Source organism: Lolium perenne, chromosome 3 (assembly GCF_019359855.2).
Source record: "Lolium perenne isolate Kyuss_39 chromosome 3, Kyuss_2.0, whole genome shotgun sequence".
NCBI lineage: Eukaryota > Viridiplantae > Streptophyta > Magnoliopsida > Poales > Poaceae > Lolium > Lolium perenne.
The window spans coordinates 321,260,880-321,277,579 of NC_067246.2; the positions used below are offsets into that span (position 1 = coordinate 321,260,880).

Here is a 16,700-nt window from a genome sequence, read left to right on the forward strand (position 1 = left end):
TGCTCCGCAGGACCAATTATCAGAATCCACCAGTTGATCAACAGTCACCAACTCACTAGCTTACCCGGCTGTTGGGGCACATGTGCGCACATGAATCTTGTTCGTGTATTTTACCCACTACAGTAAATCTTGTTTGTGCGATACAGTCACTTCTTTTCTCACTTCCTGATTTTCTGAAGGGGTGCATGATGGGTGGGACCAGGTATGTGCGGGGCCAACAGTAGGAGGCAGCGACGGGCGCTCGTTTTGGTCACCCTCCTTCGTATTTTCTTTTCCTAGTGTTAGCAATATTAACACCACAATATAATATAGTTATCTTATGGCACAATTCAGAAACATTCTAGAAAGCTCAATAATCTTCAACGGGGATGATTTTAGGGTTATGTACTATTTCCCACCTTGTTCCATTCTTTCAATCAATCTATTAAGTGGCTAATTCAGCTAATCGGTCGCTCAAGCATGCATTATACGTGGAACTGCAACATAGGTATTATATAGTGCATATTATTGCACCACCAACTTCTATTTGTGTGCACAATGTTTTTCTACATATATATACCGCATCAGGCTTACTCAAGTGAGCAAGGCTTTGTTCTCACATGCATGGACCACTTTACCCCAGCGAAATACCCTTCATTCATCATTCTCCAATTGGTAGCATTAGTTTTTTTTTCATCAAATAGATGGTAGCAGCACGAACAAATCAAAACGAGGGCCGGTGTTGGTACCGTAGCAGAATCATGTTGCATCCAATAGATGGTAGACCTCAGCCGCATCAGAAGAGGACGAGACAAGAATGAGGTAGATATAATCACAAAAAAAAAGAAGATAGATGTGAGAACAGATAGGAATAGGAGGCACCAGGAGCATGCGTAGAACGTCTTTCATGGATCTCCTAGGACGAGACTCAGCTAGAGGGACGTTGTTGAGCGGATGATGTTTTGATATGTTGTTTATTAGCGTTCATTTTAGCGGACATCTTTCTAGCTTATCTTCATTTCCATTCAGCTAGCATACCAGAATCACTTTGGCTAGCTGACAGGGGTGAAATGAAATCAACAACATCACTAGCACTACCCATCCTGTAGAACCCATACTTAATTCAGTTTTTTTTTTTTTTGAAACGGTATACTTAATTCAGTTGGATGGTGACCTACGGAATGGCCAACGCATCTACTGTTACCGTGTTACCATAATATCAAATGAGTAAGTTATGCTCTTATTTGGAATGCAGATTTGGGGCACATGGGTAGCAGCGATCTTGCTTTTCAAAATGATCAAAGATTATATTTTTAAGTTTTAAAAAATTCTAAAAACAGATCCACATATAGTCGATGATGTATCCCACAATTGTGCAAAATATCAATTTTCAAATGCTTTACATTCTGAGATACACAAAAAATTGACAAAAGTGTAGGTATGAGTAGTACATTTTCAAATCCCCAAAACATATCAAATTTTATCATTTTTGTCTTCCAGAAAATAAAAAGAATTCTGGGTTGCGATTCTGCATGGTTGTTAGATGTATCACTTACAATCTCCAAAATTATTTTCAATTTTTTTGATAACTTGTAATAATGTCTTTTGATTTTTTTTTAAATGGCGAGAACAGTGAAGCTCGGGAGGCAAAAAAAAATTCCGCTTTATCAAAAAAATGCTCTAATTTGACAACAATGTCTGAAAAAAATCGGAGGTTTTCGAAAAGGATTTCTTTTACTCCATCTTTTCAAGGTTCAAACATTGATGGATGTTATTTTAGGCGGGTTTGCCTCAAAATTCTTAGAAATTGTTCAAGAAAAAGCGTTTACGGCTAGGGGGTAAAAAGTCATCCGGTGCATCATCGTCTCCCAGGGAAAGGCCAGAGCGAGCACGAGCAGCTCGGGAAGCAGCAGCGGCAAACATCTTGCCCCCTCCCCCCCACTCATTAATGGTGGCCACTGTATGCTCGGCGTCGGCACCCATCTCCTCCATCAATGCCGCCACCCACCTCGCCCATCTACTTAACGCGAGCCAAGACCCGGGCCGTTCCGTCCAATCCACCACGACACTGCCCCCGCCTCCACCTCATCAGTTATCCATCCCACCTCGGTTAATATTTTGAAGGTCGAAACATCAACGGAGTTTTGTGGAAACCATTATTTTACCCCGTGTTTGTCTCAAAATTCTTAGAGATTGTTTAAGAATGTTTTACCAATTACCACTAGGGGGTAAGAAGTCACCTTGTGCTTTGGGAAAAGTTTGTACGGGAGTACCGGCAAGTAGTGATATATGTATTCCAATGTTGAAGCTGAACTTAGAAGAAATCTTGTGTTTGCTACCTTGTCAAGTAGTGATAGATGCATTCCAATGTTTACCAAATAGCTTTCTTGTAGTTGTTTATCTTTTGTAGTTTTGTTTATTGAAGATGCTATTAAGTATAAATTAACACCACAAATGATGTAGTTATCATATTTTTGCATTTTATTTAGTTTACAAATCCAATAAATTTCTTCAAACAATTGTCTCATGTCCTTTCTCCCTTTGTCTCATCAACGACACACTTCTGTTCCAACTGGGAAAATCTGTAATCATCCTCAATGAAGGTTTTGAGGTTGCTATTTATTTATCAACCTTGTATCATTCTTCCAAAAAAAAAAACATCAACGAAGAGGATTTTAGGGTTAGGTATTGTTATACTACCTTGTTCCATTCTTTCAACCATTTGTTAAGTGGCTAAGTTTGCAACTACGCCATCCTTCACTCAAGTGAGCAAGGCTCTCTTCTCATATGCATGGACTACTTCATCTCCAACAAAACAGCCTTCATCCTCTCTATTTGGTAGCACTAGTTTTTTTTTTGCATCAAAATACATGGTAGCCACACAAATAGATCGTAACGAGGGTGTTTGTTGCAAAAATCATGTTCCATCAATATATGGTAGTCATCTCAGCCCAATCAAAGGAGGGAGAAACAAGAATGAGATAGATGTGAAAACAAATAGGAATATGAGGTATCGGGAGCATTCGTAGAACTAGATTCCTGGATTTTCTAGGGCGAGACCGAGTTAGAGTGACATGTGGGAGCTAAGTATCTTTTCATCTGCTGTTTATTAGTGCTAGTCTGACCGGTCTCTTCGCTGTCTTCTCATTTGGTAGATTTAGCTAGCATATCGGAATTACTAGTATTTTTTTCAACAGGATGAAATCAGCATGCAGCATCACCAGGCCTCAAATAGGACTCTACAAGATTGCCTAACACATCTAGTGTTACGATAGTGTTGAATCAATCAACAAGACAAAGTTATGCTCTACTTTGACTACTATGTTCAAATATTTGCTGGGGGTTTTACCAAAGAAATAGGGCCTGTTTGGTTTATGCCCCTAGCTCACCTTACCAAAATATTGGTCATGCCAAATCTCCTCTCACTTGTTTGGTTTCTTGCCAATTTGTTGGCTGCCCATGGGACCATTGCTGCTGCTCTCAGAGATTCTAGCCAAGATTTTGGCCAACCGGGTAGAGCGAGCCGGTGATTCTGCTCATGTGTCTAACGGCTAGACGCTCCTGCGCCTCGGGCGACAGCGGAGGCGACGGAGGGGCCGTCGCCACCCGACGCCACCGGCGCCCGGCTGAGCGCCACCGTGTCCGGCGCACAGGGGTGCCCGCACCGCGGCCTGCACGGAACCGTTTCGCCGTGCTCTCCGCCCTCGAAGACGAAGCCTCCGATGAAGAAGGCTCCTCCGCCCCGCAGGTGACCCCTTCCCCGTCTCCGCCCCTCTCCCCCTCCCCTCCCCCGGTGACGCTCGCCTCCTTCCTCGACCTCGCCGGCGCTGGAGCTCCCCGCTCCTCTCCGCGCCGTCTGGAGCCCTCAGCACCCTCTCCGGCGAGCTCCGCACCTCCGGCATGGGGCCCCGAGGTGTTCCCTCCGCTCCCGTCGCTTGGGGGCACGGGAGTCCAGATCTGCGCGTCCTCCGGCACGGAGCGTCCCCTGCATCCTCCTCTGAGTGGAGTGCTCGTGGGAGATCTGGTCGTTCCGTTGCCGGCCGCCGCTCCCTCACCGCCGCCGGCTGACGTGGGGTCGCCGGGGCTAGGGTTTGCGTGCGCTCCGCCCGCTCCCCTGGTGGGCCTGGGGGATCAGGTCCCATTGGGCCGTGGCGGCCCAGCCCAGGACGGGCCTGGAAGGGCGCGGCCTGCCTCGACCCTCCTTTGCCCGGATGCGCGCCACGTGGCACAGGGGCAAAGTGTGACGGCCTCGATGGAAAGTTTCGGGGATAGGGTTCCCTCGGACGGTTTTACCCCGCAGCCGCCGCTTTTTAAGTGGCTGTGGATCCCTGCCGGAACCCTAGATCCAGACTTAGGATTCCCCGCGCCTCCTCGTGACGTCCGCCGCAACCGCAAGCACGCCAAGCTCCTCCCTCGCTCCACCGACCCCTTCTCCGGCGACTCTCGTCGACGCCTGATGACCATGGACCGTGACCGTGACCGCCCCAACCGCAACAAGCGCCCTTATGGCGACATGGATGGCGGGCACTCCAGGGACCGTGAGCTCGAGCTTCGTCAGCGGCTCGAGAAAGAGCAATCGGAGCAGCACCGCCAGCAATGCCTCTACGACCGCGATCGGGCAAACTCCTCTGGCTGGCGTCAAGGGGATGACCAGCACCCTCCCCGCCCTCCTCCCCCTCCCCCGGCACCGCGAGGGCGCGACCAGGGTCGGGGAGCGCACAAGAAGTACTCCTCCAGGGCGGCGCGGTCCCAGCATGGTGCGGGACCCTCCCTTCCGGGCTCGAGTGTCCCCGCGGCGAACTCCGCTGCCTCCGCTGGGGCGGACGCGGCTCGCATCACTTGTTACAACTGTGGGAACCAAGGCCACATGCAATCAGAGTGCAAGGCTGAAGCTTTCTGTGTCAAATGCAACAAATCGGGCCATACCACGGCGATGTGCGCGCTGTTCTCCAAAGGGCCTAACCCATTCTGGGCGGGTTTTGGCGGACAGCAACAAGGGTTCTTCTGCTGCGAGGTTCCGGAGGAAGAGCTCTACCAGCCTGTTGCCAACGCTGCTCTTATCATACTAGAGAATGGTAGCTTGAGCGAGGAGCAGCTAGAGGAGGAACTTAAAGACCTGGTGGATGAAACTTGGACCTGGCAAGTCTGCAAGATCAACGAATCCGACTTCTCCGTGGTTTTCCCTTCCAAAGAAAGTCTTCGCATGGCGATCCGGGGCGGAGGCATTACCCTTCCTGCGTGCAAGATCAAGGCCATCGTCACGGTTCCCACGGGCGACCCCACTGCCTCGGAGCGCCTCCAGGAGACTTGGGTCCGCCTCCACGGGGTTCCTCCGCCCCTCAGACATGCGGACAGACTCCTCATGAGCACCAGAGAGATTGGGCGTCCCATCGGGGTGGACGCGGATTCGCTGTCCCATCCCTCTAACCCCATCCGCATGTCCTTCGGCTGCCGTGACCCTGCTCTCATGCCAAGCTCCGTCACGATCTTCGTCAACATGGAGGGCTTCAAGATCCAGGTGGTTCCAGAGGCCTCCTTGGCCGACAGTTCTCCGCCCCACGCACCGCCACCCTCTCTCAGCAAAGATAGGGACGAGGACAAGGACGAGGACTTGGAGGAAACCGACGAGGACAGATGGGACGGCCGCAGGGGGCACCACCCACACAAGGAACGTCTCTCCTCGCTCTCGGCTCCGGCTGGGAACAAGTCCGGCCCCGCCTACAGATCTGTGCCTGCTACTGGTCAAGACGCACCCCCTCAAGCACCCCTCCTGCCTGCTTCGGCCTTCTCTCAGTATGGCTCCAACCTCACCGAGAAGGGCGACATCTTCCCCATCATGGCCAAGATCGTGAACGCTTCTGCGTCGACCCCTCAACCCCCTCCTCCCATGGATGAGACCGAGCGCCTCTCCCCCTCTGTCCTGTCGCCAGGAGATTCAAACAAGGAGGAAACGCCTTACGTGACCCCAGGAAAAGCGCTGAAGCTTGGCGAGGAGGACAGGAGGAACATTGGGTGGCAGAGCCCGCCCTCGGCGACCTCGGACACCTCGGAGGAGCGCCGCGCGCGGGAAAGGAGAAGCAAGAGCAACCAGGACCGTCCCTCCAAGATTCTTGCCAAGGAACTGGCTTTCGCCACTCAGCTCCAGTTTGAGCCAGACGAGGAGGTGAAAGAAGGCTCTCCCTCTGCTCTGGGCCTCCACCAAGCTCCGGCCATCCAGGACAACTCCTCTGCGCTTCCTCTGGCGGACGAAGATCCCATTCCGGCGCTGGGAGCGCTCGTCACTCGGGCGCCAAGAAGCAAGAGCGCTACTCCGGCTGAAGCGCAACGCAAAAGCGCAAGGGGATCGGGCCTCACGGAGGGCTCGGTGCTGGATCGGGCGATGCGCCTCGCCAACGACAAAGATGCGCCATCCTCAAGCACCCCAGGTACCCACCCCACCTCCTCCCCCTCCCTTTCAGCCTTCACTGCTTTCCAAGATATGCCGGCGCAAAAACTCCTGAAAGTGGCCCAAGACAGCTGCGTCATTTTCCCCTCCGTGGCAGGGGCCCCCGAGGAAATCATCTCCCTTATTCAAGCAAAAGAGCTAGCTCAAGCTGACTTGGCGGCAGCCAGGTTTAGGGCTGAGCTGGAGGCCGCCAAGGAGAAAGAGGCTCAGGAGAGAAGGGCCGCCTCAACACAGGAAGGGCCTGTGTTGGAGGAGACCGGCGTCACTGATCCGGTTCCGGACCCGGCCTCTGCGCCCAAGAAAAAGCCTCGGGTGTACAAAAAGAAACAGCAGCCCATTGTGGGCTCGAGACCCCTCACCCGCCGAGCACGGGCTTTATCCATAGTTTCCCAATGAAGTGCCTCATTTGGAATATCCGAGGGTTCGGGCGCAAGGGGCGCCGTACTCTGCTCAAGGACTACCTCCGCGAGCATAAGATTGATGTAGTCCTTCTCCAAGAAACGATCAAGCAAGATTTTTCTGACGCCGAACTCCGCAGCCTCGAAGCGGGAGATAGGTTCTTCTGGCATTGGCTCCCGGCTAATGGGCACTCAGGGAGAATGCTCATTGGTGTTAGAGACAGCTCCTTCGAGGTGGGCGAAGTTGACATGGGCCAATTTTTCATCAGCACGTCCGTCCTTCACAGAGCATCCAATCGCATCTTTGAGGTGGTTGCCATTTACGGCCCAGCTGATCACAGTCGATCCCGCTCCTTCCTGGAAGAAATTTCGGATAAGGTGGGCTGCGCCACGCGCCCGCTGCTTCTAGGGGGCGATTTCAACCTCATCCGCTCAGCCGAGGATAAAAACCACGACAATCTCAACTGGCCCCTTATCGATCTCTTCAATGAGCACGTGGCCTCTTGGGCCCTCCGTGAAATTCCTCGCACTGGGGCGAGGTATACCTGGACGAATCGGCAGCTTAACCCGGTCCGCTCGGTGTTGGACAGGGTGTTCATCTCCCCTGAGCTCGAAGCGCTCTTCCCTCTGTGCTCCCTTGTGGCTGAAACCAACCTGGGGTCCGATCATACCCCCCTGGTGTTTGACTCTGGAGACGGGCTCCCGCCTCGCACCAATAGGTTCTTCTTCGAATCCGGGTGGTTTGAGAGACCTGATTTCCGTCCTATGCTCTCTCAGCTTTGGATCGATCTAGCCTCTCGAGCAAGGGGCAGAGACATTGTCGACTGGTGGAACTTCATGAGCTCGGGGCTCAGACAGTACCTCCGCGGTTGGTGCCGTAACCAGGGAGCGGCTACGAAAAGAGAAAAAGCGGCGCTCCTGGCCCAGATCGAACAACTCGATGCTAGAGCAGACTCTCTGGGTCTGGAAGAAGAGGAATGGGTTGAACGCTATTCTCTTGAAGACCAGCTCCTCCACATTGTCCGCGAGGAAGAGGATTACTGGCAACAAAGGGGCAGGACAAAGTGGGCGCTCCAGGGGGACGCCAACACAGCCTATTTTCACGCCGTTGCCAATGGTAGGAGACGCAAGTGCACTATCTCCTCTATTGTCACTCCTTCTGGCCCCACCTCGGATCCCACTATCATCCAACAGGTGATCTACGACTTTTACCGCGACCTTTTGGGTTCCTCGTCTCAGAGGGTGTGCTCCGTGGCCCCAAACCTCTGGGGAGAGGCAGAGAAGGTGTCGGATTCTGATAATGAGCACCTCATGTTAACCTTCCCGGAGAAGGAGCTTGAAGCTATTGTTGCTGACATGAAATCCAACACGGCCCCGGGCCCGGACGGCTTCCCTCCAATCTTCTTCAAGCGCATGTGGCCTTGGCTAAAGCTTGGAGTTCTTCACATCCTTAATGATTTTGTGCTGGGGCGCATTGACATCTCAAGACTCAACTTCGGGATCCTAGCGCTCATCCCCAAAGTCCCCGGTGCTGACTTGGTGTCCCAGTTCCGCCCAATTGCTCTCATCAACGTGGTGTTCAAGATTATCTCCAAAGCGTACGCGTCCAGGCTTGATCCTGTCGCCAATAAAATCATAAGCCCCTTCCAGACGGCGTTCATCCGGGGAAGGAACATTCTGGAAGGGCCTCTCGCCTTGATTGAGATTGTCCACGAATTGCGGGTCAAGAAGTTAGGAGGGATCCTGCTTAAACTCGACTTCGAGAAAGCTTACGACAGGGTCAACTGGGGCTTCCTAGAGGAAGTGCTCCGCGCCAAAGGCTTTGATCAGGGTTACATCCACAGGATCTTGCAACTGGTGTCGGGTGGCCAGACTGCGATCTCCATCAATGGTGTCATCGGCCCGTACTTTAGAAACAAGCGGGGAGTGCGTCAAGGGGACCCTCTCTCGCCGCTGCTATTCAACCTCATAGGGGAGGCGCTGTCCGGCATCCTCTTAGCTGCTGGCTCAGCGGGTCACATCCACGGAGTAGTCCCTCACTTACTTCCTGGAGGCATTTCCCACCTACAGTACGCGGACGACACCCTCATCTTGATTCAAAACACGGAGGAAGATATTGCCAACCTCAAGTTCCTTCTCATGTGCTTCGAAGACATGTCCGGCCTCAAGATTAACTACCACAAGAGCGAAGTCATTGTCATGGGCCAACCTAGAGACGAACAGCTCAGGATTGCCAACAAGCTGAATTGCAAATTGGGGTCCTTCCCCTTTCTCTACCTTGGCTTGCCCATCTCTGACCGTAAGCTGCGCCTCGAGCAATGGCTGTTCCTTGTCAGGAAGCTGGCTGACCGCATCGAGCCTTGGATGAGTAGGTTACTCACCTCCGGTGGGAGACTAATCCTCTCCAACGCCTGCCTCGACAACACGCCTATCTATGCAATGGGCCTGTTCCTCCTGCATGAGGGGATCCACGCCCGCTTCGACTCTCATCGTTCTAAGTTCTTCTGGGAGGGGACCGGGGCAAAGCGCAAGTACCACTTGGTTAACTGGCCCACTGTCTGTCGTCCCAAGGCCATGGGGGGCTTGGGCCTCCTCAGTACGAGGAAGATGAACATCGCGCTGCTCCTTAAATGGGTGTGGAAACTATACAATGAGGATGACACCATCTGGTCCAAAATCATCAAAGCCAAGTATCCGGATGTGAGTGATCTCTTTTCAGGCTCGGGCCAAGGTGGCTCCCAGTTCTGGAAGAGTATCCACAAGGTTAAGCACTTCTTCAAGCTTGGGGCCAAGCATGCGGTCGGTGACGGGCGCCGCACTCGCTTCTGGTCGGATTGGTGGTTGGGGCACGAACCTCTGAAAGACTCCTTTCCGTATCTGTTCGCTGTTTGCGAGGACACAAACCAATTGGTAGCCTCTGTGTGCGCTCCGGGTGGCCCGCACATCAGGTTCCGTCGCTCTTTGGACCCCGAGGGTGTGAATCAATGGAATCGCCTCATCTCCCAACTCCAGCCTTTCTTGCTCTCAGACGCTCTCGATAGGGTGATTTGGCACCTCTCCCCCTCTGGCCTCTACTCCGTCCAGTCCATGTACTATAAGCTGTCGCAAGGGGCGTCGGTTGCTTTCCACAAGGACGTGTGGGAAGCCAGGGTCCCGCTTAAGATCAAGATCTTTGCCTGGCTGCTCATCCTTGACAGGCTCCCCTCCAGTCTCTTGGTGGCCGGCAGAAATGGCCCGGCTTCGGGGGCGTGCGCTCTTTGCGGCGCCCCGGAGGACTCCTCCCACATCCTCTTCTCCTGCTCAATGGCAAGATTTGCTTGGAGTGCGCTGCGCAGCGTCTTGGGTTGCAACTGGTGTCCAGCCAACTTTCCCCAGTTTCACGCCATCCTATCCGGTTTCTCTGGGAGGGCCAGGAGACTCCTATGGACCCTCTTCCTCGCACAATCTTGGGCCCTTTGGACCGTGCGGAATAAGCTTACTATGGAAAGGAAAATATTAAATAACCCCGCTAACCTGATTTTTAAAATGTGTATCTTCCTACAGCTCTGGAGCGTCAAGGCAAAACCAGGAGATCGGGAGGATCTCAGACGGTTGACAAGCGAGCTGAGGGAGCTCTACGCCTCCGTGAGACCAAGAAGCCAAAGCTGAAGCCTGCGGCGTAATCTTGCTAGGTCTTCTTAGTGCGGTGGTTGTGGGGTGCCGCCCCCGATGTGTTTGCGTTTGATGTGTGCACTTCTTGGCTAAGCTGTATGCCGCAGCAGTTTGTATGACTCCCTAAACCTTGCTGGCTTTATTAATTTAAAGTCGGGCCCTCTATGGCCTTTTATCTAAAAAAAAAAGATTTTGGCCAACCCAAGGCAGCAGAATTCTGCACCAAAAATTTGGCTTGCCAATTTTGGTAAGGCTGCTGTGGGCATCATCCAAACGTACCCATAACCTAAACTACTCCATCTTTTGTACTAGTCCGAATATCAACAGGGGTTCGTGGAAACCATTAGTTTACTGCGGACTGCCTCAAAATTCTTAGAAATTGTTTGAAAAAAAAAACGTTTACCGCTTATTATAATAAGAGGTACTAAAAGTCTAAAACTAGTAAAATGTACCCGGTGGATCGTCGTCTCCCCGGGAAAGGGCGGAGCAAGCACGAGCAGCTCGGGAAGCAGCAGCGGCGACTCCGCAACCGCAAACATCTTGCCCCCTCCTCCCCCACTCATTAATGGCGGCCACTGTATGCTGGGCGTCGGCACCCATCTCCTCCATCAATGCCGCCACCCACCTCCCCCATCTACTTAACGCGACCCAAGGCACGGGCCGTTCCGTCCAATCCACCACGGCACCGCCCCCACCCCCACCTCATCAGTTATCCATCCCACCACCTCACCACGGCGCCGGCTGCCCCGGCCAGCTCCGTCCCGGGGTCCTCGAGCTGGAGGTGGGTGGAGACGTAATGCGCGACTCCTGGCCTGCTCTGCTTGCTTAGGCGCTTCGGTCTGCTTACTTATTCTCGCAAGGTGCTCGGTTTGTAGGTGGGGGTGGATGACCGGTTACTGGACTTGTTCTTGGAGTGGTAGTTTCGTGGTTGGTGAGCGGTTTCGCGTTCGAGCATAGGACACTGGGCACGCGCTCAAGGCGTTCGACTGATTGCCGACGAGAGCACAAGCACCACCTCTGCCCACTCCGTCTCCATGGTTGGGAGCGTGCACGTGAACGGGTCCGCGAACGGCGCCAACGGCACCGAGGAGCGGCTGGACGAGCTGCGCCAGCTGCTCGGCAAGTCCGAGGGCGACTTGCTCAAGATCGTCAGCATCGGCGCCGGGGCCTGGGGCAGCGTCTTTGCTGCTCTCCTGCAGGACGCCTACGGCCATTTCAGGGAGAAGGTGCAGATACGGGTGTGGCGCCGGCCAGGGCGGGCGGTGGACCGGTCCACCGCGGAGCATCTCTTCGACGTGATCAACTCGAGGGAGGACGTGCTGAGGCGCCTCATCCGCCGGTGCGCTTACCTGAAGTACGTCGAGGCGCGGCTGGGGGACAGGACCCTGTACGCCGATGAGATTTTGAGGGATGGGTTCTGTTTGAACATGGTCGACACGCCGCTCTGCCCATTGAAGGTGGTCACCAACCTGCAAGAAGCTGTCTGGGATGCTGATATCGTGGTGAATGGGCTGCCGTCCACCGAGACAAGGGAGGTCTTTGAGGAGCTCAGCAACTACTGGAAGGAGCGGATCAGTGTTCCGGTGATCATTTCTCTTGCCAAGGGGATAGAGGCCTCCTTGGACCCAATTCCTCGTATCATCACGCCTACACAAATGATCAGTTCTGCAGGTATGATTATATCTTGCTCTGTGCTTGTTCTCATGTATATTCTCATCTACTATATCGAAATATGCAATCATTTGGTATACTCGAGGTAGATAACTTGATTTGGTTAGAGCATAATATGAAACATAGGACATCATTTGCTGTTTGGTCATCAAGTGTTTGCATTGGGTATTCTTGTGCAATGGTTTTACAATGCACTGTTTGGCAAGGGAAAAAAGAGATAATTTTTTACTGAAAGATTTCTAAAAAAATACTTCTGGGCGAAGGAAAACCAAGCTTAAGGCTCGATACTATATTGTGCAATGTGTGACATTTTTTGTCTGCAGTTCATGGCAATAATTGTATAATGCACTGTTTGGAAAGAGAAAAAATAGATATAACGTTTTAAGGAAAGCTTTCTAAAAAGGTACTTCTGACTGAAGGAAAACCGAGCTTAAGGCTTAATACTACTATATTGTGCAGTGTGTGAAATTTTTGTCTGCAGTTCATAACTATTATTGTATAATGAGTGTATAATGCACTGTTTGGGAAGAGAAAGAAGAGATATAACTTTGTATTGAATCTAAAACTAATATTTCTCACCGAAGGAAAACCGGGCTTAAGGCTTGGTGCAATATTGTGCAATGTCTGACATTTTTGTCTGCAGTTCATGGTAATATTTAAGTATATGAGATTCAGTAGTACTAGTGGTTTGGTCATATCAGTGTCAATTTATAGTTAGAGAAAACAATACATATTTAGTATTCTCTATTGCCCATGACCTGCATAATCATGGGAGTTAGCATAGTGACTGTGATATGCACCAACCTTCATTTTAATGAGTCACATCAAGCAGCCTATTGCATTTAAAGCTTTCTTTCATGAAACACAAGTATGCCATGCCAGTAAATTTACGAGAATGACAGCAGCATTTGTTGTGCACCTCATTGTGAACTGATGCAATTAACTTCCAGTTTAGGAACTAAAGGTAAATGAACACAAAAAAACATCTACTTTTAATGATGTACTATGTAGACTGGTCTAGTACCCTCCGAAATTGCATCTTCAAATTCAAAATACACTGTACAAAAAGAGAAGTTAATGAAAAAAATTTAAATCTTTTCTCTGTTTTTTCTTTTGCTTAAGATGCATCATTTGTCAGTTTTGTTTTATCAATTTTGTTACTCTCTTTGCACGGATGAATTTCGAACCTCAAATTGATTTTACATAAAAATAGGGTAACTGAAAAGTAGTTTTAGGATTTTGGTAGAGTTTTTATGTTAGTTTAGCGTCTAGACCAACACTAAATGCATGAATACACCATAAAAGGTGATTTCATAGCATATGTTACAACAAGGACATGGTGCATATCCTCTGATTTTATCGAAAATATGTTTGATCTTGACACGTGCTTGTCTAACTCATAATAAATTTCTGGCAGTTAGCATAGTGACCTCTTAGCTATAGACCACCAACCGTTTGTTTTACTCACTTACTCAGTCACACATCACGCGGCTTCCTTTTGAAGAGCTTACATGAAAGCACAATATGCCACGACAATGACATGATGCACACTTTTGATTTTCTGACAGATGCTTTGAATTTTTGATGTTGACATGCACCCATCTGGCTCATATAGTTAACTTCTGTTGTCTGAGTTCATTCCTTGCGTTATTTATCTAAATTATTATAGCAAATGATTTGCAGCTGGAGTTCCAACTGAGAATATACTCTATCTTGGAGGTCCAAACATTGCCTCGGAAATTTATAATAAAGAATATGCAAATGCTCGAATCTGTGGATCCAATAAGTGGAGGAAACCTCTCGCTAAGTTTTTGAGGCAACCACATTTCATTGTCTGGGATAACAGTGACCTTGTCACTCATGAGGTGATGGGTGGCCTGAAGAACGTCTATGCTATTGGTGCTGGTAAGTGTATTTGTTCTCAACACATTATATATCAACTACCTAGTCAACCCTAAATTTAGCTCACTGAAACGAGCACATTAATACATTTAACATTATACTTGTTGATCTTGGATTTTTTGGTTCTATCTGATGATATTCAACTATTCAAGCAGGCATTGTTTTTTTTTTTTAACGGAAAGCCCCAGCCTCAAGAAGGCATAGATAGTATGTGGGTGTACTTGGTCTGTTTGATGCTCAATCTGTTGCTCTGTAGTGTTTGGGCAGGCTACGTTGAAATCAGAGGATGCAACATCGTTTCCTTAACCTGTATATACTTATCCTTTCAGTTTATAGACAAAAACGACATGTTGTTTTACAGAAAGAGCATTATGACTGAGAAGCTCCATGTTAGTTCAACACTTGTTTTGCTATTTTGCGAGGATAAGCATTGGTGTTTAGTTTTTTTTCCTTTTTCTGTTATTAAAGAAGTTATTTGCTTTCTCTCTCTCTCTCTCTCCTGCAAGGTGTTTGCTGCTATATGCTATGTTTCCAGCTCAATCATAACCTTATGTTCTATTTTTCAGGAATGGTGGCAGCTTTAACAAACGAGAGTGCAACAAGCAAATCAGTTTATTTTGCTCACTGCACGTCCGAGATGATATTCATTACACATCTGCTGACAGAACAGCCAGAGAAACTTGCTGGCCCGCTTCTGGCTGATACTTATGTAACTCTCCTAAAAGGTCGCAACGCATGGTACGGGCAAATGCTAGCAAAGGGAGAACTCAGGCTCGATATGGGTGACAGTATCAAGGGAAAGGGGATGATTCAGGTTATCTTATAGCAATGTTCTTTTCTTTTCTTTTCTTCCATAAGTTCCTGTGATTGCTGAGCATTTCTGAATAATATCGAGAAGTAAAACCTATAATAGATATAAAAACCTTCTGGATATTCTGTACTAGTTATTTTGATAATCCTTTCGCATTATTGGTTCACTTTTATGCTTTGCGTGTCATGCATTGACTGAGTGTATGCTCTTTGCATTACATTGGACAGGGTATTTCTGCTGTTGGTGCATTTTTTGAGCTGCTCAGCCAACCCAGCTTAAGTGTCCAACATCCAGAGGAAAATAAGCAAGTTGCTCCTGCTGAACTGTGCCCAATTCTGAAGAGGCTTTATAGAATTCTAATAAAAAGGTTTGTGATCTGCATTACCTTTATGCATATGGTGCTCTGCATACTTCGACAGTTTATACAGAGTTCATTTGACAGCTTGAGGAATGTAGTTCAACTGGAAAATTAGCCCTTCTCTGGCTTATCTGATCCTCTGCTGCTTCTACTTACCAGTTGCCAGCGTAACTAGACAATATCAATGATTGCTCACAGGATACTAATATACATGAACTGTGTAGCTCCAGCTGTTTATGAGCATAGAACTGATGATACATAGCTGTAGGAAGTCCACTGTAAATAAAATCAGAGCTCTGGCCCATGTGAGGCCATGCTGTTTCCTTTGCTTAGAGCCAGAGCGATCCTATACTTTTAGCTGGATTTCCATAAACAAATTTATCAAGTCATCACAATGAACAGTAACAAGGGAATACCGACCATCAGCTATTACGAAGGAGCCTGTGAGCAACTGATCCAAATCGCCATTTTCTCTAACATAACTCCTCTTTGGAATCTGCAGGGAGCTCCCAGTGAGAGACATTCTCCAAGCCCTGAGAGACGAGACCATGAACGATCCCCGCGAAAGGATCGAGATGGCACAGAGCCATGCGTTCTACCGCCCATCTCTGCTCGGAAAGCCCTGACCTTGTTAGCCACTGTACATTATTAGAGTGTAAACAATGGTTGGATTAGCTCCAGCCTGTCATGCTTCACATCATTTTCGATTGAGCAAAGGCGTCTCCAGGTTTGTTCTGGCTTGCGTGCTTGGATCCCAGGGTCCTTGATTTGTGGTGTTGTTAGACTGTCATGTTGTACAAGAGACTGTTCGGTCCTTAAAATGTTACTTGGACAATAAACATTAGAGACCATAATTACCTCCAGTATGTTGTGGTATTGGCACCTTGTCCTTTCTGTTTGCAGTACTGTGTCCCTCATTGCGAAGTTATTTGTTAGGATATAAATGTTTTCATTTTAGGGCAAGAATGTGATGCTACTGGTGGGGAGATTCTGTGGATCGCGTTTCCTGTGATTACTATACTGTTTTCCTGAGCTCAAGTTCGTGTGGTTCTAAATAACAGAAGATGCGTTTCTCTGAGCATTCATCTGAACTCTTGTCAGACTGGTGTGCTGTTCAATAATACGTTTAACGATAAGTGTGTGCTCATTTGTGTGCATATTTATAGCTGGGCATGTTTTTATCAGCAGCTCAAGCCAAAGAGAAGTTTAACACCCAGTTTCTTGTTTAAAACAAATACCAGTTTAAGGATGAGGTCTGTTAGTACATTTTCCTAGAAAATTTCTACCACCGACCAACCCGTCTATTCCGTTCTAAAGCTGATTATGATGAGTGTATGTTGTGATGTCCTTATACCACAGCGAAGAATGGTGTTTTGCAACAAGATTTCGTTCGTGAATCGTGACTGAAGAAAAGGTCCACAAGCTAGGCCCACAGGCGAGGAACGTCGCGCAATTGTGATTCATGTTGCAACTCATGACTAATAC

At 49.3% G+C, this 16,700-nt stretch overlaps 1 protein-coding gene across 1 annotated transcript; it reads left to right on the forward strand.

The window, feature by feature from the left end:
• The first annotated feature begins 10,959 nt into the window (after nt 1–10,959).
• Nucleotides 10,960–16,078, forward strand: LOC127345661 (probable glycerol-3-phosphate dehydrogenase [NAD(+)] 1, cytosolic). Its single transcript, XM_051372153.2, has 6 exons — nt 10,960–11,254; nt 11,349–12,144; nt 13,828–14,049; nt 14,613–14,860; nt 15,085–15,224; nt 15,718–16,078. Exons 2-6 carry the CDS (start codon nt 11,508–11,510, stop codon nt 15,839–15,841), a joined length of 1,371 nt encoding a protein of 456 aa, XP_051228113.1. The 5' UTR covers nt 10,960–11,254; nt 11,349–11,507; the 3' UTR covers nt 15,842–16,078.
• The last annotated feature ends 622 nt before the right edge of the window (nt 16,079–16,700 follow it).

Excerpts from the sequence above, each read along its gene's own strand:
- LOC127345661 (XM_051372153.2), top strand. The coding sequence starts at position 11,508 with ATGGTTGGGAGCGTGCACGTGAACGGGTCCGCGAACGGCGCCAACGGC. Across the intron at positions 14,050-14,612 it reads CGTCTATGCTATTGGTGCTG|GAATGGTGGCAGCTTTAACA; the intron begins GTAAGTGTATTT and ends TCTATTTTTCAG. Across the intron at positions 15,225-15,717 it reads TATAGAATTCTAATAAAAAG|GGAGCTCCCAGTGAGAGACA; the intron begins GTTTGTGATCTG and ends TGGAATCTGCAG.